The 25,688-nt window shown below is 48.6% G+C and overlaps 1 protein-coding gene across 1 annotated transcript in view; it reads right to left on the bottom strand.

Annotated features, from left to right (window-relative positions):
• Window positions 1-22,979: 22,979 nt before the first annotated feature.
• Window positions 22,980-25,688, bottom strand: part of LOC137426465 (ras guanyl-releasing protein 3-like) — a 309,201-nt gene continuing 306,492 nt past the window's right edge. Inside the window, exon 16 of the mRNA XM_078779402.1 lies at window positions 22,980-25,149. Coding sequence (XP_078635528.1) covers window positions 24,653-25,149 — 497 coding nt within the window. The 3' untranslated portion in view covers window positions 22,980-24,652. The remainder of the gene's footprint in view (window positions 25,150-25,688) is intronic.

Raw genomic sequence — 25,688 nt, forward strand, 5'->3', positions numbered from 1 at the left:
AGGACTTGCTTATTTAAATTGGGTCATGTAATTTGGAGTAGGGGGCGGGTGAGAGTGATGGCATGGCCGGTGAGGGGATTGGAATGTGTGCCACAAAAGTGTCTTGTGGGTGGTGTTTGTTTAAGTGTAACGGTGTTGCGTTTTTGTGATTAATGTGTTTGGAAAAGTGGTTTTAAAATGTGAACGGGGATTGCACATAATGGCAGACCATGGCATAATATTTTTGGTGACATCTTCTCTGAAAATATGTGGTTGAGAATTGAATGGCAGTGGGGTAGGAAATGTTTTTGTGGATTTTGTGGGTGGGGAAGGTGTGTGTCCGCAAGTGCGGATCAAGCTCTGGAGGAGCGGTGACTGCGGCCCCCTCAGCGGTAATTACCCCTGGCAGCCAGTGGTGTCTGGAAATTGGAGCTCGTCGGTGTTGGGGTCTGTTTGGGCACCCTGGGGTATGAGACTCCTGGCACCCATGAGGCTGTATGGAAGCCTGAGGCGACGGAGCCTGGTGTGTGGAGACCCCCTCCGGCGGGACGACAGCGTAAGGAGCTGTTCGGCTCTCACAGGGCCAAGAGGTAAAGGGGTGGGGGGGGGGGGGGGGGCGAAGAAGTCATAAGTTTGGCGACTTGTTTTTGGGACTGCGGCACCACAGCCTGAAGCGCCCCCACCATCTTGCTTATACGGTACCTCCCCGCTGCCTAGTAGAAACACACACACACACACACACACACACACACACATGTAAGTTTTGACATCTATGCCATGGTTCTGCAGGGGGTGAAATACGTGCTTTTTGATGGGTTTTGTGTCTTGATGAATGAATGAATGAATGAATGATCGTTTTAAGGCCATTTTCCCCGCCAGAGCGGGGGTTAGCCTTGCGGGCCCCATGACAATCATGGTTCCCTGTTTGAGGCAATGTTTTTATGGCCGGATGCCCTTCCTGACGCCAACCCTTCGTCACCTCTTAGGATGCGCAGGGATACGGTGTACCTATTCTAAACCGGGATACACACCGGGATCATTCTTCCCAGCAAGCTGGTACTCAACTTGCCGACCTCGGAAGGATGACAGGCTGAGTCAACCCCCCTGGCGTTAATTCAGCGATCGACCGGGATTTGAACTCAGGATCCTCGGATCCCAAGCCAGCACCCTAACCGCTAAGCCAACACCAGGCTATCAAGATGTCTTGATGCATCAAGATGTCTTGATGATTTTGGGAATGTGTATGAGTGGTTATGGGTTTGTGTTGAATGAATGTGGGCGAAATCCACCGAGCCATGTCACTCACCTGCAACACCAGGACAGGGCCCGTGGAAATGTGGGGTGCATTGGGATGGCCCCGCAGATAAGGTTGAGCTTTTGGCATCCACCGGGGGATGCGGTCTGTAGGTTGGGGTTGTACAAATGTTCTTGAGTTTTTGAAGGTTAAGTTTTGTGGTTAAGGTTGGTTTGCGTGCTGTTGGTTTTTTTCTTCCTGCCCCAGGAGTTAGGGCCAAGGATTCCACGATTGTACATATTTGCATTGTTGCTTAAGGGGGTAGAACGATAAGGAGAATAGGTAAGTAGCTACGGCTCACTTCCAACAGCCCTCCTGATTTATTTCATCGGTTAATTAAGTGTGAGTCGGTAAGTGGTAAAGCCGCTGTCACACCTTGACGTTTTAGCCAGCGTATGCCGACGTATGAAAAATTTGGCTACGTTAAGAGCACGCTGGCATACGTCGTAGTACGCCGAGCTCGTCGACAAATTTTGTGCATGCACAAAATTTGTCGACGTATGCCAGCGTATGACTCACACCAGCACTCAATTTTGATACGTCGGCATACGCTGGCTAAATCGTCAAGGTGTGACAGGGGCTTAAGACTGGGATGGTAGCACTTGCAATGAACCTTGCAGGGGCTACGGTTCCAGGGGGTTGGGGGGGGGGGCTGTTATGTTTGTGGGGTAGTGATATGTAGAGTCAGGTAGATTTGTGTACGAGCACTTGGGACTGTGCGAGTGAGGCCTGTTTCCTGCCAACGCGCATGCTTTGCGCGCAACCCCAACCGGACCTCCGGAGCCTTGGATTCCTGGTGCATCCACCCCCCCCCCCCCCCCCGCCCGCCCCCCACTCCCCCGAGCTGATTAGAGCTAAGTGCACGATAAACTAAACACCATTATTTTCCTGTTTATTTTCTTCCTGTGTCTGTGTTATAAGTCTGGTGTGAAGGATCCTATAGGAACTTAGTTTTACCTTCGCGTTTTCTTGTTATTGGCATTTCTTTTTAATAAATCCTTTCATTATTCTCTGTACATTTATAAACCCGGTTTTTGTTTGAGTTACTTTTTGCAGGTTGAGGCCTGCCCGGTGGGTCGATCAGGTAAGCGCTTCAGCTTCTCACCTTTCTTCCCCCGCATAGATAAAGTCCACAATTGAACTGAACACCTTTGGAGTTAAAGCTGGCTTTGGCTATCTGTGACTCTCCCGGTATTAACCAAGGGGAGTCCCGCAACAGTATGTATGTATGTGCCTCACAAACGTCTACCAATCAGAGCTGAGTATCTGGTCACATGAGAGGGGGACGCATTTAGTAGCCATTTAAGTTGCATATTTTACTTAAAGGAAATATAATAACCTTCTGTGTAACGTTTTGGGGTCCCAGCGGGTGTCATAAGGTAGGTAGGAGGTTTCAGAATTTCCTCAATACAATTATGATTTTCAAATCTGATCGACATGGACCTTGCTCCCGAATCCGGAAGTGAACAGATGATGACAGTTTGCTGGTTTGATAATATCTCGATGCAATCCTGATTTAACATTATATTGTTATGTTTGTGGGGTAGTGATATGTACAGTCAGGTAGATTTGTGTAGGTATCATGCTCCGGATGTTGGGTAAGAACCATCACCATGTAATAAGCTCTGTTTAGCCGAATGTCGGAGTAAGGTGTATCTTCGTCCCCGTCACGAGTGGGCGGGGCATGTCAACTAGCTTAGGGCATAAGGATAAATTATTATCCCTTGTAAGTCTTACCCTATGTGATTTATCCTTTGGCTCTTTTGGCACTGCACTATAGACACTAGTGAGGACATGCCCATTTATTGCACTAAATAATAGCATAAAACCTACCGGAAGCCAGTTCTGAGCATAGCCATTTGAGAAGCACCAGCTACATTGCCACGGAAGGCAGGCAGGCCGAAGACACGCCCCGAGGAGCCGTGATTGGCCATGGCGGAGCAAGAAGCAACTCGCTATTGGGCGGGAGTTGACCAACGGGAAGGCTGGGGTAAGAAGGACTCGTGATTGACCAGGGCGGAGCAAGAAGCTACCCGCTGATTGGTGGAAGGAAGGCCGAGGAGGAAGCAGAGCACCGATTGGCGAAGACAAACAATGACGTCAGAGGAGAGCAAGAAGCGGCGCGCTGATTGGTGGAGAAGCGCTGATGACGTCACGACCTGACGCTAAAAGAATTCGAGGACCGACATTTTCGCTCTTGCTTTTTGCCCTTCACACCATTTTGCCCTTCCCCGCCTCTCGCATCTTCCTCTGTCCCTCGATGTTCCTGCCTCTCGCTCACCCCTGGTCTTCGACACTCTTGCTGACACCATCCTTTAGCGTGGGAGGAGAACGGAGGCCGACACGGCTGGGGAGACAAGCTGCGCACTTGCCGTCCGAGATGGACCGTGCCGCGAGGCCTGGCTTTGTGCGCGCGCCAAACGACGAGCAGTTTCCCGCCGACACCGGAGCCACATCAAGACTGTGCGCTGGGGCCTGGACAATTGCAGACGAGGAACCGATTTGAGTTGAGTGCCACAATTAAATCACACATTTTTATTTTCTAGTTTATTCCCCATTTGTCTGTGTTATAAGTCTGGTGTGAAGGATCCTATCGGAATTCCGTTTTACCGTCGTGTTTTCTTGTTATCGGCATTTATTTTAATAAATCCTTTCATTCTTTTTTTGTACATTTCTAAACCGGGTTTTCGTTTGAGTTTATTTTCCGCAGGTTTGAGACAGCCCGCCGGGATCGCTCAGGTAAGCGCTTCAGCTTCCTCTTCTACTTTCTTCCTCCCGTGCATATATAGTGAAATCCGCTATTTGAACTGAACGCCTTGAAGTTACAGCTTGCTATTGGCCATCCGGGACTCTCCCGGTATTAGCCAAGGGGTGTCACACGACAATATTTTGAAATTTCAATACTATATCATTCATTTGTGATTGAAATGATGCTGTTTGAAATAAAAATGTAGAGATATTGAGTTTAAAGCACAATGAGGAAATGACGTAAAGGTTTCCATCCATGACATTCGCGGATTCCTCATTTGTAGTTTTGCCATTGACTGGATATAGTAACATTCAAAGTGGGTACGTTTTTTGTCCAAGTCATTCACGAACCTGCTGTCGATGCTTACATTACTTACATTACTTACAGTCAAAAAAAAAATTAATACTTACATTATTTGCTAACTGGTATCAAACAACTAAAGTATCAAACAAGCCCTGCTACGCCGCTGTTAGACTTTCGGTCTTGTTCAAAAATGAAATTTTGATTTATTTTGGATATTCAGGTGCAAATCAGCATGGCTATCGTTTGCATGAATGAATGATCGTTTTAAGGCCATTTTTCTCCGCTAGAGCGGGGGTTTGCCTTGCTGGCCCCATGACCTCATCGTTCCCTGTTTGAGGCAATGTTTTTTTTATGGCCGGAAGCCCTTGCTGATGCCAACCCTTAGTTGCCTCTTCCAATGCGCAGGGATACAGTGTACCTATTCTAAATCGGGGTGCACACCAGGATCAGGGTATGCACACACACAATCGGGATCATTCATCCCATCAAGCTGGGGCTCAATTTGCCGACCTCAAAAGGATGACAGGCTGAGTCAACCCCCATGGCATTAATTCAGCGATCACCAGGATTAGAACTCAGGATCCTAGGATCCCAAGCCAGCACCCTAACCGCTAAGCCAACACCAGGTTTCCACCAAGTACCAGCATATTATACTTATATCCCACTTATCCCATAAGTGTAATTTTAACAACTCTATAGGTAAAAATCTAAACTATAAAAACCCATTCATGTCTGTGTGTCTCTGTGTGTTGGAAATGTTACACTATGTATTCAAATCTCTTTATTACCTCCACCAGCGAAGGTGGACGATGATTGAAGTTGGACTTCTCGGATAACATTAGATTAGATTAGTCCCCACAGGGCAAAATTAATTAATCACACTCCTTTGCTGATGCATAACCATCTTGGAAAAACCGTTGCAGCTCTATATCTCCGAACCCGCTCAATGGGAAAAATGGAAACATCACTTGTTGTCAAGCACTCCCCATGAGGAATAAGATATGTTAATGATGATGTCATCAGTGCCTTTATTATGTCGTCATAATTCAACAAGTACAAAACTTGATCCGATCAGTATGAATTTTTTTTTTATCTGCAACTGTTAAACTGTACACAAAATTTTTACCACAGGAGCACCTCCTCATGTATAATTTTTATGATAATTATGACGTAATAGGTCACGTGGTACCGGCACCATCTTGGAAAAACTGAAAAATGTTCTACCTACACTAGCGGTCAAAAGTTTTAGAACACCGCAATTTTTCCAGTTTTTGTTGAAATTTACGCAGTTTACTGTCCAGTGAATAACCTGAAATGGTACAAAGGTAAGCAGTAAACTGCTCGAGGATTAAAATAAAGTTTAAGTTAGCAAAAACGGGGAAATAATGTAAATTGCACAGTTATATTGTAAAAAAAGGCCTTCTTCAGGGAACAATTAATGGGTTAACAACTTACAGCTGTTCTGCAGCAATGAAAGTAAATTAAGCCTTGAAAGTTGATGCAAACAATTCCTACAGGTGTCCCAACCTCTGCTGATTACTTGATTACAAACCCCCTGCCTGTACAAAAGCAGTATTGGAACAGACTGTTACACCCTCTGAAGCATTATTTGGACAATATTGCACTGCAGGAAGTAGTATATTGGAAACTGGAGGAAACTCTGACAGGAAGACGTCTGGCAGACCCAAAGCCACAACAGAATCAGAAGACAAGTTTCTGAGAGTCAACAGCTTGCGTGATAGGCGGCTCACAGAACAACAGCTTCAAGCACAGCTTAACACTGGTCGAAGTAAGCAAGTCTCAGTTTCAACTGTGAAGAGAAGACTTCGAGCTGCAGGTTTGACAGGTTGAGTGGCAGTAAGAAAGCCATTGCTAAGATGGCAAAATAAGAAAAAGAGGCTTGCCTGGGCCATGAAGCACCGCCAGTGGACTACTGAAGACTGGAAGAAGGTCTTATGGACCGATGAATCAAAATTTGAAATCTTTGGTTCATCACGCAGGGTTTTTTACGCCGTCGAGTTGGCGAAAGGATGGTTCCTCAGTGTGTGACACCAACTGTCCAACATGGAGGAGGAAGCGTGATGGTCAGGGGCTCTTTTGCTGGATCCAGAGTCAGCGACTTGCGCAGAGTGACTCTCACCCTGAACCAAAAGGGCTACCACAGCATTTTGCAGCGCCATGCAATACCCGCTGATATACGCTAGTTGGTCAGGGGTTCATCCTACAGCAAGATAATGACCCTAAACACACCTCCAGGCTATGTCATAACTACCTTCGAGGAAAAGAACAAGACGGTAGGCTTAAAATCATGGAATGGCCAGCACAGTCTCCAGCCTTAAACCCCATCGAGCTGGTTTGGGATGAACTGGACAGAAGGGTGAAATCAAAGCAACCTACAAGTGCAACACATTTGTGGGAACTTCTGCAACAGTGTTGGGAAGAACTTCCCGAACAATATTTGATTTCCATTGTAGAAAGAATGCCACGAGTGTGTTCAGCGGTTATATCTGCAAAAGGTGGCTACTATGCCGAGTCAAAATTTTTAATTAAGTTTTGTTAAACAAAATGATTCTATAATTTCTTTTTTATCTCCAATTGTTTATTTGTTCTATGCTTAATTTCAGAGTACATTGAGACATTGAACGGTGTAAATTTCAATGAAAACTGGAAAAATTGAGGTGTTCTAAAACTTTTGACCAGTAGTGTATATATCCCCAGAACCGCTCCATGGAAAAAATTGAAACATGGCTCATTGTAAAGAACTCCGCATGAGGAAAAAGTTTTGTTAACGATGACGTCATTGGTGCCTTAATTATGATGTCATCATTCGACAAGTATAACGATTAGTCAGATCAGTTTGAAATTTATTTTAGCGTGATCTAAGCAACAATTATATTGGAGAATGTAAATTTATGATGCAATTGGTCACGTGGTCTGGCAGCCATATTGGATCAGAGAAAAAAACCAACCTTAAAAACAAGAGGTGGCTCGCACCAAGGCCTTCTCAAGACTGCACAGGGTAAGTATTCCATGAATACCACCTAGTTTGTTTGGTGTTTTGTTAGATGGCACCAAACTCAGGCATACTTCCAAAAAGCTTCACCAGTTTCAGGAAATTGCCTGAGTTGGTGCCACCAACTACCGAATATTTACCTCCGCCACCAAAGGTGGACAGAGGTTATGTTTGAACCCCTGTCTGTCTGTTTGTCTGTGAGCAAAGTATCTTAAAAAGTTGTGGACGGCCATTCCTCAGAAATTTGGTGGACAGGTTGGGTGTGTTTTTGATTAGATTTTTTGGGAAGATCCAGATCCTGATGAGCATACTATAATTGTTTAAAGAGAATCTAACAACTCACAAATGAGAGACAGGGCCACAAATGATATACGGTATAGCATGACTTCTCAAAAAGTTGTGGACGGATTGTTACAAAACTTGTTGGATGAGTTGGCTAGGTGACAACAACAAGCTGAATAGATTTTGGTTCAGGTCCGAATCCAGATATGACCTTTCAGTGGGATACGAAATGTAAACTGTTCAGCCGGACGGTGGAATGCTCTCTGCCGAGTCCTCTGAATGGAAGTTTTTGTTTTGCCAGATTAACATAGCACATGCGTAGATTCGCCCAATAATTTTCTCCCATTGTCCAGCAGCGTTATCAATTTGCTGTTAAATTTCTTGGTCCAATGTTGCTCCTCTCTCAAATCGGATGGAGAGATCCTTCCATTGATGTTCTTCAATCTAAGGGTTTAACCTATGCCACGTTTTGAATCCTTATTCCTTTCCAAAGGCACTATTTTCAGTATCGAAGAGCATGCAACAGAAAAGCATGCAACAAAGCATACAACTGCAGAATGAAGTTGATGGAAATCTCCACTCTTCAAACCAAAAGCAAAGTTGAAATATGGCAAATAATTCCACCAGGAATGATGCAATATCAAATTGTGAGTTCAAATAAATGTTGTTTTGACCCCTGTGACCCCTGGGGCATGAACCGGGGGACAAATCCAAAAAATCTGTACATATTTCATGCATCCCGCTATGTTGATTGTATATAAAAAGTTCAATTTATAAATATTTTAAAACGTGCCCGTAATTTCATTTTCTGGTATTTGACCTTTTGACCCTGCGCGGGGCCTAGGGAACAGGCCCAAACATGATACTGCTCTTGCACCTTCCTGCCATGTGATATACCACCTTTAGAGGCCATTTTTCCCCGTCATGTGATGTGATGCCATGTGATGATCCTGTGTGATGCCATGTGATCATGTGATGCCATGATGTGATGCCATGGCTTCCTGCCATGTGATGATCAACCGTTTATGAGGAGATAGGCTGACGGACAGACTGATTTCTGATTACAATCCCCCCAACCCCCCTACCTCTTTTTAAAAGCGTGGGGATAATAAAGTCCTCCTTTCAATGGAGAAAATAAGAACCAGGATGCGATGACATTTTCACCATTTTCCAGATTCTTGAAGAACCATCATGTGACATTGATTGATTCTCATCGTCAAGAGGACATGGTCCATCTTGGTTCTGCAGAGCTGCCGGGTCTTGCTTAACTAAGGTAGCTAGACTTGGTCGAGGTGAAATACACATCGAAAGAGTTGAGCTAGGCCTGCATTTTTCTGCAAAATAGCAATAAATGAGAAAATATTCAGAAACCGTTATGTTTATCAAAAATAACACCATATATTGGTAAGGTATACATGTTCAACAAAGGACTGGAGACAAATTCAGAGGTTTTGTTGATTCTTTTTAAAATCACAAAATGAGGATGTCTGTCCGTAATGGCAATTTTACATCCAAAAAAGGAGTCTTAGAATGGAGCGAAGAGCAACACATCTTCTGATGTAGGGCTAAAGGCCATTCAGAAATGACATCCAATGATGTCAGAATGGCAAGAATATCTCAAAAGGTCAATACTACGTGCAAGTACCAGTAGAAGGAATGACTCCCTCTCATCCCCTGAAGAAGCCACCGTTAGGAATCCAAAGGGAGTTGTTGCCATTCCTAATGCAAAACAGCCTTAAACTGAGACAGAGTCTGCACAGGAGGGTCCATTTTCTTAAATCTATGCCCAAGAATATCCCAAGCCTGTGCTTTTGGATTTAAACCGAGACTCCTTGCTGTCAAGTTCTGATGACATCGTTTCGCAAGAAGTTGGTAATTGCACGAGAATGTTGGGGTTTTGTCATCCATGAATACAGGTCTTGTGAGAAGGGGGTGATTATAAAATGTGGAATTAGCAACATGATCCAAAATATCCCAACAATACTCTTTACCTGTCAGGTTACCCTGTGCGGCGACAATGTCAGGTTTACAACCACAACAGGCAGCCCCATATCATAGCGGTTTCACCATTAAACAGGATGGACTCTACAATGTTCTTGGGTGTATAGAGTGTGTTCGGTTGCCGCAAAACACAAGTGATATCATCCGTTGCATGCAGGAGAAAGACTCATCAAAGCAATGGATCTTTATCCAGGATGTGAGATTCAAGTGTTGAGGTGTCTGCTACCATGCCAAGTGGGTTGCTTTGTGTTCTGGAGTGAGAAGAGGGCACCTCGTCGGTCTGCTGGAATTTGTAACCCGCAGCACAAAGCTGGTTCCAGACAGTTATCGTGGATAACCTTCGTCGGAGATTCCATTCATGCCAAAACAATGTGCTTGTGGCAAAAGGAGTATATGCCTGAAAAGTCTGATCAGAGCTGCATTTTCGCTGTTGGAGGTCACCCTGTGTTGTCAACATCGAGGCCTGTGCTTAACATCATTGGTTTGTTAATGTTTGCGGACCAATCCGCTGATATCAGCCTGATGGAAGCCAAGTTGATGTCCAATTTCACTGGAAAGGGAATCGCAGGATTGCTCACCTCAACGATTTGCCATCTCTGGGCATCATCAAGTCTTCTTAAGGTCATAGTAACACAGTACACAATCCACCGATGGAAGTACGCAATGATATCGTTGTTTCATCCAGGTGTATATTTCCTTTCAGCGGAAGGCACCACTACCTCTGCTGGTATTGCATTCATCTGGCGATCTGACCTGGATTCATTTTGCTTGGTGACTTGGAAGAGGTTAGAGAATAAAAGCTTCCATTCTCCTCCCAATTCTGTTGGATCGATTACACATCCAGTCAAAGACCATTTTCATTCAATGATGGGCTCAAACAGCTTTCAACAAAGAGAGAAAAAAGTTGGCTTTCATCGTAGTATTTGGAGCTTATTGGCCTTAAAGAGCTTATTGGCCGTAAAAAAACCTTTGGAATTTCTTCTCGGGCAACATCTTTCAAATCATCTCCATTATGTAAAATGGAGAACTAGTCTTGATTGTGAAGACTACCATCGATCGGCGGACAGGTAAAACAAAGGATGAAACCAACAGGATGTTTATTGAGGTATGCCAACCACCATGGGAAGAAAGAAGGTGATGTTTTAGTCGTTAACCCTTCGTCGGGGCATAATGAAGAATTGACAGCGTTTATCTCCAGTACTCGACGAAGGGTTAACACCGAAAGTCAGCTTCCTCTTGCTCCCCATGGCAGTTGGCATACCTCAATCAACTTCCTGTTGATTCCATCCATTATCTCTAATATGGTTTCCAAAAGGATACACAGTATGTTGTACACTTGATTATCCTTCAGCCAACCGTTGGGACAGAAATTATTGCTTTAAACACGATTTGGGATATACATGGACCCAAATAGTCGACCCAAGGTTAATACTATAGGATGGTGCAGTTTTCATGTAAGAAGCACCTCTGTTGACCTTCTCATCTATGAGACAGCTCTTCCCAACTGCTATCTTTTGTTATGATGCTCAATTCATTTTCAGTGTTTTAACCCATAAATCCATAAATTCTAACATTATCATGTCAAGGCACAAGGTTGCAACACTTGCTTAAACATCTGTTACAGCTTCTAAGGCTCTTGGAGGAGCTTATGTGGAGAACTGTTATGCCTTCTTAAGGTAAAGGTAGAAATACCGTTATGTATTTTTACCAATAACCAAAATATGTTTCGTTTTAACTGATTGCTGTATGCTCCGAAGAGTTGTCGTAAAGCCAAAGGGGGGACATGGGGGGCACACCACGTGACACAGGGCACCTGAGAAATATATATTTAATTGTGTCTTTCTTGTGCTTGCTTGTGCTTGTGTGTTTGCTTCAAAAAACTAGATTCACTGCAAAACGTGTTGATTCACGACTCGGTCATATCCAACCTTGGGGACATTTTTCCACCATCTTCTAAGGATGAAAATTATGGGAATTAGTTGTAAGTTAACCTCGAACAGGGGATGATGTAATATGTATCCCTTGATCTTTGTGTGCCTGGTTTCTTATGTTTCACTACCAAATGTTCACATCATAGAACTTTATTATAGGAATGCAGCGCTGGGCCTTGGAAAGCCCAGCTTGTTTGGAATTAGAGCCTGAGAAATATCTTCCTTTTTGTGTCTTCAAAGGCCCTCTCTTGTCTGAGGTCATAATTAGCGCAGCGTTTTTCCTGTTATTTCATGTATATAACAAATTGTATTTTGCGGAGTTTTTAGAGGGTGGCTTGGACTTGCAGGTCTTGTGTGACAAGGCCCTGTGATTTCAAGGCCTGCTCCACAATATTGTGTTTGCTCGATTTTGTATTAAACCTCATTTTGCTGCTTCAAGGTGCCCCTTCTTGAGTTCCAACGGGGGGGGCAAACCGACATCTGGTGTCAGGAGTGGGATACATCCAGGTGCATGTCGAGGGGGGCCACGCTCCTCAGGTCGGGGAGAGGCCAAAAAGCCAGCGCTGGCACCATTTGGGCTGAGGTAAGCATATTTGCACTCCCAAATTTAAAGCCTCTCTCTTCCATTTGGATGCGTGGGGCCTCTGGACTGTACTTGAGCATGTATCTTGAACCAAATTGAAGCAACCAGTGGATTAATGAATCGAGCAAGGAGGGCGCCCTAGGTTAGGAGGGATAGCCCTCGAGGGATAGCCTCAGGTTAAGGTATCCCCGGCGTGGGAGTAGGTAGCTAGACCCCGGCGTGGGAAGGAAGAATAGACCCAGGCGTGGGTGGATATGGATAAGGATATGGATAAGGATATGGAAGAATAAGGATAAGAATGGGTAATAGATATTGGTGTTAAGAATACTCCGGCGTGAGTACTGTGTTAAGAGAAGGGTATTAGAGATCGGGGGGCGGCCCGATCTTCGACCCGCTGGAGGGACTAGCCCAAGGAAGGTAGGACGATAAGTATTTTAAGTTAAGCTACGCACTGGATGTGCGTATCTGATAAACCCCCCCCTCAAGGCCTTCTTTGTCCTGTCTCAGGATTTAAGGCATACACATCCAGTGCATTTTACCTAAAGGTAGGGAGTTCTGACAATATATGCTAAAGGCAGGTCAGGTATTTGCTATTTCCGGACAAGAGATGAGTTTAGATCTGCAAGAAGTAACAGAGAAGATTATAATGTCCGAGGTGTGTGGAATCCAGCTGTGAACACGTGAGCCAAAACGTGCAGGCAGGTTGCCGGGGCAACGGGGTAGCTGCCTCGCGGGGAACCGCGAGGTGGGAGGGAATCGAGATAGGAATGCGGATATCCCATGCGGTGCACAAGCAGGGGACACATTCGCGTGCCCGAGGCAGGCGAGGGAGGATTATAACAAGAGACAATGATTAAAACAGTGAGACATGGGAGATATCAGTGATTTTTACATTTGGAAATAGGAACCTTATGTGATTTTTGGAGAAGGATAAATTAAACTGGAATCAGAAAAGCGCAGGTACCAGATAGGAGAAAGGCAGGAGAAGTGCTGAGACTTCAAGAGCAGAGGAAGAAGCAGATAAAGCACAGGAAGAAAGAAATCCAGGTAGAAACCAAGGGATGGATAGGCTCACAGCAAGGAGCCAGGTAAGTTCACAGGTAGGTTGGATTGGAGTGTGCATGAGTGTGCATGAATTTATACTGTATTGTATGGAGAATGAAGTGTCAGTCACATGGTGTGTGTGTATAAGGGAATGAATGATCTGTCATTGCAGCGTGTATTTGTGTTTATTGTGTGTGTGTCATTGATGTGTGTCATTGATTGACAAGGGGTTCCCCAAATTGCCTGCAGGCGTTGGGCAATCCGGATGAGTACTTTGGAATGATTGAGTAAATTTGGGGAAGAAATAAAAGGTATCAGTTTAGATTTTGAGATGCCATGTGGGACTCAGTCTGCTGGGGAAAATTGGCAGGGAATAATGAGTATGTTATGGAGAGCATGTGTCACAGGGCTTTAAAACAAGTGTTCAATTACATCCCCACATTAACGGCTCTCCAGATGTAGCAAGGGAGAATGGGAGTAAAAGTCAAAAATGATAGGCTGTCAACCGACTGGGTGTTTATTCAACGGCATGGCCGGGGCTTGTATTTGGCCGACTTGGGATGGCAGAATGCGTTGAATGAAGGCAAGAATGACATGTGATGCTGGCGTGAGTCCAATCGGAAGGATGGATGGTTATGGTTTCACCCGGTCTGTTTATCTGTCTGTCTGTCCGGACACGGAGCTCTTGGGGAGAGCCAGGATGGGTTGGGGTGACCAAGATGAATGTGGACAATATATAATTGTTTGCCATTGTGAAAATTTGCCCTCGATTTGGGACGAAGACATATGGCATTTGCTGTCCGGCTCATTGATACTCCTATGTGATGCGGGGTATGTGTGTGGTGATGGTGTCTGGGGCCTCGGGGTTTGCCCCTGCCTATTTGCCGGTCCGTCTTGGCTGTCTGTTACATTTGACCCTCAGAAAAGGTTTCGTGAAAGGGGTTACACTTGATGGGCCAACTTATGGACAGGAACATGGAATTTGTACAGAATGCAGGCGATAACCCACCTGTGTCTATCTCTGTGTGTGTGTCCGTATTTGTCTGGCTTTCTGGCTGTCCATGGAGTCATGTCTCTGAACACTGATTTTGAGGGAGTTGCGGGTGTGATGGAGTTGCAGGTGCGGACCAAAGCGGTGTCCGCGGTGTTTACTGGGGGTCGAATGTCACTCCCTCAGTGTCTGCAGACTTGTCGTTCGGCAGTGTCGAAAGACAGGTTCGATTGTCGGTCTGTCTGCTTGATTTTCGGGTCTCACTCCGAGTATATGGTCGTTTTCTGTTTTGTGCTTTAATGGTGGTTGATTTGACTTCCCTGAAAGGGGGACAATAAATATTTGGTGTTAGCTGTTGTCATTTCGGATGTTTGCAGTTGTAATGTGGAGCCAGTCTGTCTGTCCGACTGGGTGTGTCTGACTGCGTCTGCAGATATGGATCAAGGAGGAGCAGTGTCTGCGGTGTCTGTTATGGTGTCGAATGTCATTCACTGTGTCTGCTGACGTGTCGTGTGACTATGGTGACTATGATGGTGTGTCCTGGCGGGAAGAATCGTGGCAGCCTACAGATTTGAATGGAATGGCCTCTGTGAGACCATCCTGTTAGTACGTTGGGGGTTCGTCTGTCTGTCTGTCTGTGTCTGTCTGTGAATGGAAACTCAGAAAATTGGATTGGACTTCGACAGAAGGCAGGTGGGTGGTCACCTGCTGTGAATTGTGGTGGATCTTGGTTAACGTATATCTACGGACAAGAGCTGCACTTTATTTTAGTAAGTGACTGGGAAAGTTTGTTTTAAAAAGTGCCAGTGGAGTTGTTTAGAGTTATGAAGGTCACAGCTCGCTGGAACCTCTTTGTTTATGTTTGGCTGACTTACACTGGCTAGTGTATGGGAAAAAGGGGGACTGAAAATGCTTTGAATTTGCAGCCTGGCGGACAAGAGCTGTGTTTGGGAAGGTTAGAATCCAGCATTTTGCAGCCCTGAGCAGGGGGGATTGCCCATTGGGCATGTTTAGGATTTAACAGAGTGGTGGAGGTCTGTGGAAATATGAATCCAATGTTTGATGTATACTGTGTCGGTGTGCTCTGACTTCGAAGGAAGATGATGCGATTATTTCAGATTTATCATAGTTAAGTTTGAGAAAGTTGATTTGAAGCCAGGATTTATTTCAGTGATGCAGTTCGTCAGGATAGAGTTGAGCAGTGGATTTGTGTCTGTCAGAGGTAAGATTTGAACCAAGAAAGGGCGGTGCCGGTAATGTTAAAGGTGCGATTCCAGGGAGGGCCAATTAGGCACTTTGAAGTGATTAACATCGGAATGCATCTCATGGAGGACCACCAGCTGTTCAAGGGAGGAAAGGTGTGAAATAGTGACGTCATCCTCGCTGGAAATGTGGTTGGGAATGGCAGGATTGACACGAGAGTCACAGTGGGTGAAAAAATTGACCAACATGAGAATTAGGTTTATTTCAATAAATAGATCAGGTTATTTTCTTTTTATTATTTGTTTATTGGGAAAATTGGGAATATTCATAATATTGGGCAGCTATTGGGCCAGAGGCTAAAACAGGTGTCTGCAACAGGTGCATGGGATGCTAAGAGAGGTATTAGAGGACATTGGATTGACTTTAAATTGAAATGAGAATTGAACAGGTGGATTAGGAAAATGGGTTTGTTCAAATAATCGTGGCATCTGTGGGTTGCAACAATTTTGTGCCAGAATAGTGTATGGGGAACCGTCATCTGGGAAGCGTCGTTAAATGGCAGTAGGTTTAGACAGGTATTGAAAGGGTTCGTGCAATGTCATTTTGGGGCACCACTCGACACAAGGGTGGTAGAGAGCTGAAGTGAATTCTGCCAATATGGTGCAATAGGGTGACAACTGAGTTTTGTTTGGAAAACTATTTGTTTGCAATCTTGGTTCGTACATAAGCTGGCAAAGAGATTATGCCAGTCTGAGGGAGTTTGTGTCCTTTGGATGGGAGCTGGAGCCTTGTAGGGTTGGGGCTGGTGGCTCGCCATTGTCTGTCTGCCAGTTATGGTGGGCAGAGGGAAGAGGGAGTGATACTGCTCTGGCCTCTTGCTTGGCAGAATTGAGTATTGCTGGTTTTACCCCTGTTCAAAATTGAGCTCTCGAGAGCTGATTAACATTAGGATGCATCTCTCAAGGGACCCCTGGGTGGTCTCGAGAGCTGAGGTGTGAAATATGATGATTTTGTCTTGTGGACAATTTGTGGGTGGCTAGACAGACGCGCCTGGAAGGGGACATTGTATTGATGTGGGTTGAGTCTGACGGAAAGGATTTGCTGAGGAAGTGTTGAAGAAGGTTGTTGGAAGTGCAAAGATGATAGAGGAACGATGTGTAAATAAATGTTTACTCTACATGGGTGACTCTAGGTTCTAGAACCTAGGACAAAGCGCAGGGAAAGGAAATATTTTTCCAGTGGATTATACTGGTGCGAAATTCGCTTGAATACCAGTTGATGTATTTTGATATTTAACTACCAGCTGCTAATAACGTGAATTATGGTATGAGTCGGTGGATAATTTGTTTACACAGGATGATTAGTGAGATGAGTGAATGATATTAGATGCAGGGAAAAAATATAGGAAAAATTGTGCTTCAGATTTTGAGACACTGATGGGATGGAAGCAATACGAGATGATGTTTGCAAATATGTGTTTACAAAAAATGATGGTTGCACATAGGAAGACAACAAAGCAAGATGGAGACAATGTAGTGAGTTTCTACATTGACTGATCATAATTGGGGGGGGGCTAGGAATTGTGATTTGTAGTGTACTAACCAAGGCTTTAGTCCTTGCATGTGTGAGAAAGTTTACCACAGGATGGACCCTAAAGACGACCCCGGAAAGGGCCATGGTGATGACCGCCAAGCTGACCACGGATCCAGATGCTACTCCGGCTGTCGACGTGACTGCAGACTACGGATCCTGGAACAACGACCCGAACGAGTCACTGGGCAGCAATGATGAGATCGCCGCTTCCGAAGATTGTTCTTCCTTGATTGATTTGCCTGAAAAGGATTATATTACTGATGACTATTTTAACTGCATTGACAAACTGGATTTGGATTCAGATGTGAACGTGCTCTGGCCCTCGCGGGCGTCGCTTAATGATTTTTGTGCTGTTACTGTCTCACGAGCTCACAGTAAATCAACCATTGTTGACCCGGCCCCGGCTTTTGACTCAACTCCGACCGAAGAGGCATGGCGGGACTTCAGAGCATTGCGGGCTGCCTGGAAGCCGAATGCTCTAGGCCCCAACGCGTCACATGCAGACACCATGACCTACCTAAGGGCGGTCTCTCTCTTTATCTCGAAGGGTAGGGCTTGACTGCTGCTGACCGTCTGTGCCACAGCCCTAAGCCACCCGAGGATGATGTTACGGATGATGAATCCGATGATGATGTGGGCCACTTGCATGGGTCCCCGACTGATGTTTATGTCTCAATGCAGGCCTTGCCTCTTTATGTTTCACGAGCTCACCTTTATGTCTCACAAGCTCACAGTGAGTCAAACGTCACTGACCCAATCCTGGATTTGGACCCAACTGCACACCCAAGCCTGGATGGTGAGGAACTCAACATTGGAGATACTCTGAGTTCCGAATCTGATTGTTTTGAAGATTCGTCCATGGATGACGGCGGGGGAAGCAGCATCGCCTCGGACGACCTCGACTTTGACCCAAAGGAAGTTTCTCTCCCTCCTCTGGACCGTTATGCTTGTTTTTGGCCATAGGTTTAAGCCACCTGATACTGATGACATTGTGTCTTCCCCAGATCACCAGCATGTAAGAGACCTCATGAACATGAATATCGATTGAGCGCTGAAGATCTCCAAGGATCTCACCTGGGGAAGCCTGGGCGAGCTCCAGTCGGGGAGGAGTCCTGGCCGCACCTCTGTGGACCAAGGGTGGGTCGGGAGATCTTCCTGGGTGTGGACCCCGGTGGAACCAGAGGTCTTCGTTGTGGATTTGACGCGCTATTCGATCTTCATGCCTCTACGGTCTCACCTCATACACCCATCTACACCTGACTTACATCATACACCCACTTACACCCACTGACACCCACACACCCGCGGAGCATCCTGCTGAGTGCGATGTGTGGTACTGGGTACGGGACATGCTCACTGGGCTGCATTCGCGTGGTACGTTTAGTGAACCCTTTACACTGTCTATCTCACCTCTCTTGGAGGATTTTTCATGCCATTTGATCACCCCGCTTTTACGGACTTATACACTGTATACTTTGCATACTCACATACAGACGCGAATCATCCTACTGAATATGTGTGGTGCTTTGGGTACGGGACATGCTTACTGGGCTGCCTTCGCGTGATATGTTGAATGACTTTCCTGATTGGTTTTGTTTCTGCTTTGTTTGAAATAAAGGCCTTTGATTGGCTCATAGATAACGTTGTATTAAAGCGCGGCGTTACGCGCTCTGCTTGTGAGCAAGGAGGAAGCGGACAAGCGGTAACATATAAACGTCTTTATTGTAAGACTACACTGTAACACTGTACTCCTCCGGGCTGGTCGCCCGGGGTATATCATGAGGCCACGCCTACCCCTCGGGCGTGGCCACCGCCCACTTGGTGCGTGGAATGATGTCACCACGCCAGTGGGCTTTTGTGTCCGCCACACGCGCCCCCCCAGAATTCCCGCGCACCTGGAGGGCCAGTTTGCGGGGCAGACGAATGACCCGGCCGAAGCGCCCCCTGGCGATCGGCGGCGTCCGGGGTGCAGGGATGCCAGGTGGGATGCCCCTGGCTGCTCCTGGGATGGGTGCAGGACCGGGGGGCGGCGTGGCGGCGGGGCTGGGCGGTGCCGGGGGTCCGCCCGCAGGAGGGCGGCCCCGACGTGGGGGTCGGGCCACTGGCGGTGGATGGTCCACATCGAGGTGGGCCGGCTTGAGGCGGTCTACCGAAACGCGGTCAGGAGTACCGCCGATGTCCAGGGTGAAGTGCTTCGCCCCGGTCTCCAGCACGCGGAAAGGCCCGTCGTACGGGGGCCGCAGTGGTGTCCGATGGGCATCGTGGCGGACGAAGACGTACTCCGCCGTGCGAAGCTCCGGGGCGACGTGCGTCGGTGGGTGCCCGTGGCATGCCGTTGGCACCGGGGCGAACCTCTGGGCGGTCTCTTGCAGAGCGGAGCGCTGCTGTGCCGCGGACCATGGTGCCGTGGAATCGGGGAGGAACTCGCCCGGCACCCGCAGCGGTTGCCCGAAGACCAACTCCGCCGCGGATGCGCGCAGGTCCTCCTTGGGCGCCGTCCGGAGGCCCAGCAGGACCCAGGGGAGCCTGTCGACCCAGCCGCCGTCGCGGAGGGTGGCCCGGAGCGCGGCCTTCAATGAGCGGTGAAATCGCTCACACAGGCTGTTAGCCTGGGGGTGGTAGGCCGTGGTTCGGTGCAGCCGGACCCCGAGCCCCTGTGCAACCGCCCCCCAGAGCTCCGAGGTGAACTGGGGGCCGCGGTCGGATGAGATGTCTGAGGGGGCGCCGAACCGGGCGACCCAGGTGGCGATGAAAGCCTGCGCGACATCGGCCGCCGTTGTGGACGCCAACGGCACGGCCTCCGGCCACCGGGTGGTGCGGTCCACCATGGTGAGGACGTGGGTGAAACCCCGCGAGGGGGGCAGAGGTCCCACCAGGTCCACGTGGACGTGGTCAAACCGGCGTTCCGGCACCGTGAACGGGGCCAACGGGGCCTGGGTGTGCCGGTGCACCTTGGCGCGCTGGCACGCGAGGCATGTCCTGGCCCAGCCGCGGACGGCCTTCCGGAGGCCATGCCAGACGAACTTGTCGGCGATCAGCCTTTGGGAGGCCCTCGCGCCCGGGTGGGACAGGCCGTGGATGGCGTCAAACACCTGGCGCTGCCAGCCCGCGGGCACAATGGGGCGGGGACGCCCGAGGGAGACGTCGCACAAGAGGGCCGCGCCCGCGCCGTCGAACGGCACCTCGGTGACGCGGAGGCCCGTGACGGCGGTCCGCAAGGCCTGGACGTCGGGGTCAGCGGCCTGGTCCGCTGCCATCCGGGCATAGTCGATGCCGAGGTGGACTGCGTGGGCGACGGCCCGGGAAAGGCAATCCGCCACCGGGTTGTCCTTCCCCGCGACGTGCTGGATGTCCGTCGTGTACTCGGACACGGCCGAGAGGTGACGCTGCTGCCGGGCCGACCACGGCTCGGTGACCTTGCCCATCGCGAAGATCAGCGGCTTGTGGTCGACGAAGGCAGTGAACGCCCGGCCCTCGAGCAGATGGCGGAAGTGCCTGACCGCCAAGTGAAGTCCGAGCAACTCGCGGTCGAAGGTACTGTAACGGCGTTCGGGCGGGCGAAGCTGCCGGCTAAAGAACGCCAGCGGTTGCCAAGCTCCACGCACCCATTGCTCGTGCACCGCGCCCACCGCGTAGTCCGAGGCATCGGTGGTGAGGGCGATCGGTGCATCGGGCGCCGGGTGCGCGAGCATGGTGGCGTTAGCCAAGGCGAGCTTCGCGCCCGTGAACGCCGTGTCCATCTGCTCGGTCCAGGTAACGTCGCCTTTGCCCGGCTTACCTCGGAGAGCTTCGTGCAGGGGGCGCAGGAGCTGGGCGATACGGGGCAGGAACCGATGGTAAAAGTTCACCATGCCCAGGAACTCCTGCAGCCCTCTGATCGTGCGGGGGCGCGGAAACCCCTTCACCGCCTCCACCTTGGCCGGCAGGGGGACGGCTCCGTGCCTGGTGACACGGTGCCCCAGAAAATCGATTGTGGCGGCGCCGAACCGGCACTTTGCGGGGTTCACAATCAGGCCATGCTGGCCCAGGCGTTCGAAGAGCGTGCGGAGGTGGCGTAGGTGCTCTTCGCGGGACGCGCTGGCGACGAGGATATCGTCCAGGTAGACGTAGACAAAATCCAAGTCGCGCAGGACGCTGTCCATCAGTCGCTGGAACGCCTGAGCCGCATTCTTCAGACCGAAGGGCATGCGCAGGAACTCGAAGAGTCCGAATGGCGTGATGACCGCCGTCTTCGGGACGTCCTCCGGCCTGACGGGGACCTGATGGTAGCCGCGTATGAGGTCCACCTTCGAGAAGAAGGACCTGCCCGCCAAACGGGCGGAAAAGTCCTGAATGTGGGGGACGGGGTAGCGGTCGGGAGTCGTGGCGTCATTGAGACGGCGATAGTCCCCGCACGGTCGCCATCCCCCGCCGGGCTTCGGCACGATGTGCAGCGGCGACGCCCAAGCGCTCTCTGAGCGCCGAACGATGCCGAGTCGCTCCAGCGTAGCGAACCCCGCTTTTGCCACCGCCAGCTTCGTCGGCTCGAGGCGGCGTGCCCGGGCGTAGACCGGTGGCCCGACGGTGGGGATGTGATGGGCCACCCCGTGCTTGACGGCCCCCGCCGAGAAGGTGGGCCGCGTGAGGGCCGGGAAGCCGGCGAGGAGGCGGGTGAATGCGTCCGCTGCCGGAAGCGTACAGACCAACGTGGCCGGAACCGAATCGTTCGGCAAGCCGCTTGGCAAGCCGCTCGTTGAGCTGGGCAACGCACATGCGAGCGAGCTGAACGTCTCGGCCTGGACAAGCCGTCTGCGCTTGACGTCGACCAGGAGCCCATTAGCGCACAGGAAGTCCGCGCCAAGCAGTGCCATGGGCACGTCGGCGGTGACGAACGTCCATCGGAAAACCTGCCCTCCAAACCGCAGAGAGAGGCAGCGTTTTCCGTACGTACGGATGGGCGTCCCGTTCGCGGCAAGCAGCGCGGGGCCCCCACCCGCGGCGTGCTTGTCTGACGTGCCGGCGGGAATGACACTCACCTGTGCTCCCGTGTCGCACAGGTAACGGCGCCCGGAGAAGGTGTCCGTTATGAACAGCAGGCTGCTCGAACGGCCGGCGCTCATCGCCACAATTGAGCGCCGGCCCGGGCGTTTCCCGACCCGTTGAAGGAGCACGGCGGATGACACCGCCGAGCTTCGTGGCCGAACTTGGCGTGGAACCAGCACCAGGTGGTGGAGCTGGAGGAGCGCGGCTGGCTCCGCCAGGCCGGTGGAGTCGACGGGTTTCCCCGCGGTGGCGGTTTTCGCCGCGGCGGTGGGCGGGGCGTGGCGGCGTTCACGAGGTGCGTATCAGCATGCTGCTGAAACTCAGCGTGCTGTAGAAGATGATGCTGTGGAACAGCAGCGTCGAAGGCCGTGACGGCCACGCCAACGCTCGCCCGCGTGTCCGAAGCGGCGAAGTACTTGTCCGCCTCGGCCGCCAATGCTCGGGGTTCCGTTAGCCCGGTCCCGGCCAACGCGAGGCGAACCTGCGCTGGAAGTTGGCGACGGAAAAGCGCCCGGAATAGCGAACCGGGGGCTTCGTCGCCCAACAGTGACAGCATATGGTCCATTCGGACCGACGGGCGCGTCTCACCGAGCTCGGGGAGATCCAGGAGGCGATCGGCCCGTGCGTCGTCCGTGAGGCTGAACGTGGCTAGGAGTAGCCGCTTGAGTGCCTCGTACTTGTGGCCGTCCGGTGGGTGGCGAAGGACGGACACAACTCGAGCGGCCGTGCCGGGCCCGAGGGAGGCGACGACGTGGCAGTAGCGCGTGTCATCGCCGGTGAGGTGCCGAAGCTGAAATTGGGCTTCGGCCTGGACGAACCAGACTTCGGCCTGAGCCTCCCAAAATTCCGGAAGTTTGACGAAGGCGGCCATGGCGATGGCGTCGCGTGTGGAAGGATCGCTCCGGCAGATCCAACGTCGAGGGTCACCAGTAAAGCGCGGCGTTACGCGCGCTGCTTGTGAGCAAGGAGGAAGCGGACAAGCGGTAACATATAAACGTCTTTATTGTAAGACTACACTGTAACACTGTACTCCTCCGGGCTGGTCGCCCGGGGTATATCATGAGGCCACGCCTACCCCTCGGGCGTGGCCACCGCCCACTTGGTGCGTGGAATGATGTCACCACGCCAGTGGGCTTTTGTGTCCGCCACAGTATCTTAGATCCAAAAGGGCGGTATGTAGAGAATTGTTATGCCTTCTTAAGGTAAAGGTAGAAATACCGTTATGTATTTTTACCAATAACCAAAATATGTTTCGTTTTAACTGATTTCTGTATGCTCCGAAGAGTTGTCGTAAAGCCAAAGGGGGTACATGGGGGGCACACCACGTGACACAGGGCACCTGAGAAATATATATTTAATTGTGTCTTTCTTTTGCTTGCTTCAAAAAACTAGATTCACTGCAAAACGTGTTGATTCACGACTCGGTCATATCCAACCTTGGGGACATTTTTCCACCATCTTCTAAGGATGAAAATTATGGGAATTAGTTGTAAGTTAACCTCGAACAGGGGATGATGTAATATGTATCCCTTGATCTTTGTGTGCCTGGTTTCTTATGTTTCACTACCAAATGTTCACATCATAGAACTTTATTATAGGAATGCATCGCTGGGCCTTGGAAAGCCCAGCTTGTTTGGAATTAGAGCCTGAGAAATATCTTCCTTTTTGTGTCTTCAAAGGCCCTCTCTTGTCTGAGGTCATAATTAGCGCAGCGTTTTTCCTGTTATTTCATGTATATAACAAATTGTATTTTGCGGAGTTTTTAGAGGGTGGCTTGGACTTGCAGGTCTTGTGTGACAAGGCCCTGTGATTTCAAGGCCTGCTCCACAATATTGTGTTTGCTCGATTTTGTATTAAACCTCATTTTGCTGCTTCAAGGTGCCCCTTCTTGAGTTCCAACGGGGGGGCAAACCGACACTTATACATACAAGATACAAAAAGGGACATCATATTGCAAGGAGGAACATGAACAGATTGCAGGAACGTTGTTGGGGCTGTTTTGACTCTTCTATCTTGGTGGTCGGCTGAAATGTTTGTACAAGCACAATGGAATGATGTGCTCATTTCCAAGTGTGTTTCACAACCTGATACAGGCCGTACACTTTAATCTGGTTCGCGGAAGCTGAATTTCATAAATTTCCTTTGGTATATTAATCTTCGTCATTTTAGATCAGTAGTTTTAGTAATAGATTTTTAGATAAAATCTACAAATCCAGGATATTTAACAATATTTTACAAGTGTATTTTTCAAACTAAATTTATGTGGTAACTTACTTTAAAACAACTTGGGATATTGTTTTTGCCAAATTTTCCACAATGGCAAATTGGACGTGTATCCAATAAAATGGCACGGCTTCAGTACAATCCTACTCCTGACACCAATTTCACGAGATGATGAGGCACTCCCAGGTTTATAAAAGTGACAATTATAAAATAGCATTAAAATGTATTCCAACTCTATCTTCAAGCCAGTTGTCATATATATTTTTGTGAACTGGAAAATTTGGAAATGTTTTTAAAAGTCAGTAAAAATAAATAAATAATTTTATCAAAATATTATGTCCAAAGTTTGTTCAGATTGTATTACAATCCTGCAATATTATGGATGTAGGTTGACATTGGCTGCTCTGCAACCATGGGCATGCAGAAATAATTTCCTCAAGATCAAAACTCAAAGGCTGGCCACTCATTCTGCATCACTTTTCCTTTTTCTTGTCCAGTCCTGTATGCCTGTTGTCTTGGTATAGTGAAAGTCCCAGCCTCTGCCACTTGTCCTGCAATATCTGTTCCATCCTTCAGCAGCATCCCGTTTTTCTGATCCGACATCATTTGCTCTGGATTTCCACTTTTCTCTATTTTCCCTTCGTGCTTTCCACTGTTAACACCAACTCCGACACGAGCACGCATTCGTCCCAGTCTTTTGGCTTTCATCTTTGGCAAAGTGTGAAGACCAGAGGATGCTTCATTCCAGTTGCACGCTCCGGGGGCTTTGGAAGAGTATCCATCCACGCCGCTCATTTCTGTATCCACGTGAACGCAAGCCGTCCTCGAAGGAGAATCGGCAACACGTGCGGTGCCCTCTGGAGGAGATTCTGATGCTTGCAAGGACCTCGGATAAGTATTGTCCGTGGGAGAGAATGTGAACACGTCACTGCCAGATCCTGTTATCACAATCGGAGAACAGGTGGGATGAGTGAAGACAACGAGTAGAAATTACCATCAGTACAGTCTATTTCCTGTGACATTCCCGTGTGTGTGTGTGTGTGTGTGTGTGTGTGTGTGTGTGTGTGTGATGTTTTCGTGGAGTTGTATTGGATCGAGCTTTCTTTATAATTACAAAATAAATAACAAAAACAATTTTATAACATTGTAACAAATAATACATTACTTAATATGAATAATATTAACAACAATAATAATATTGGTATAATTTAGCAATAATAATAACAAACATAGATAATCCTCCTCCCACCGCCCTGGCCCAAGCACATCTGGGTTTGGCAAAAGGTAGGCTAATGCTCAAGCACTACAGTAGGCAGTTATTGTACAATTGAAGATTCTTTATCTCTTTGTCTAGCAAATGTATATGACTAAGATTTAGTGATAAATTTGGCATGCCCTTGCGATACTGGGTGCATATCGATGATTATATACACAAAGTTAACTTGTAAAAAAAAAAACTTTCAACAAGTATTTTACA

This window comes from Myxine glutinosa, chromosome 5 (genome assembly GCF_964187855.1).
Source record: "Myxine glutinosa chromosome 5, kmMyxGlut1.1, whole genome shotgun sequence".
Classification (NCBI taxonomy): Eukaryota; Metazoa; Chordata; class Myxini; order Myxiniformes; family Myxinidae; genus Myxine; species Myxine glutinosa.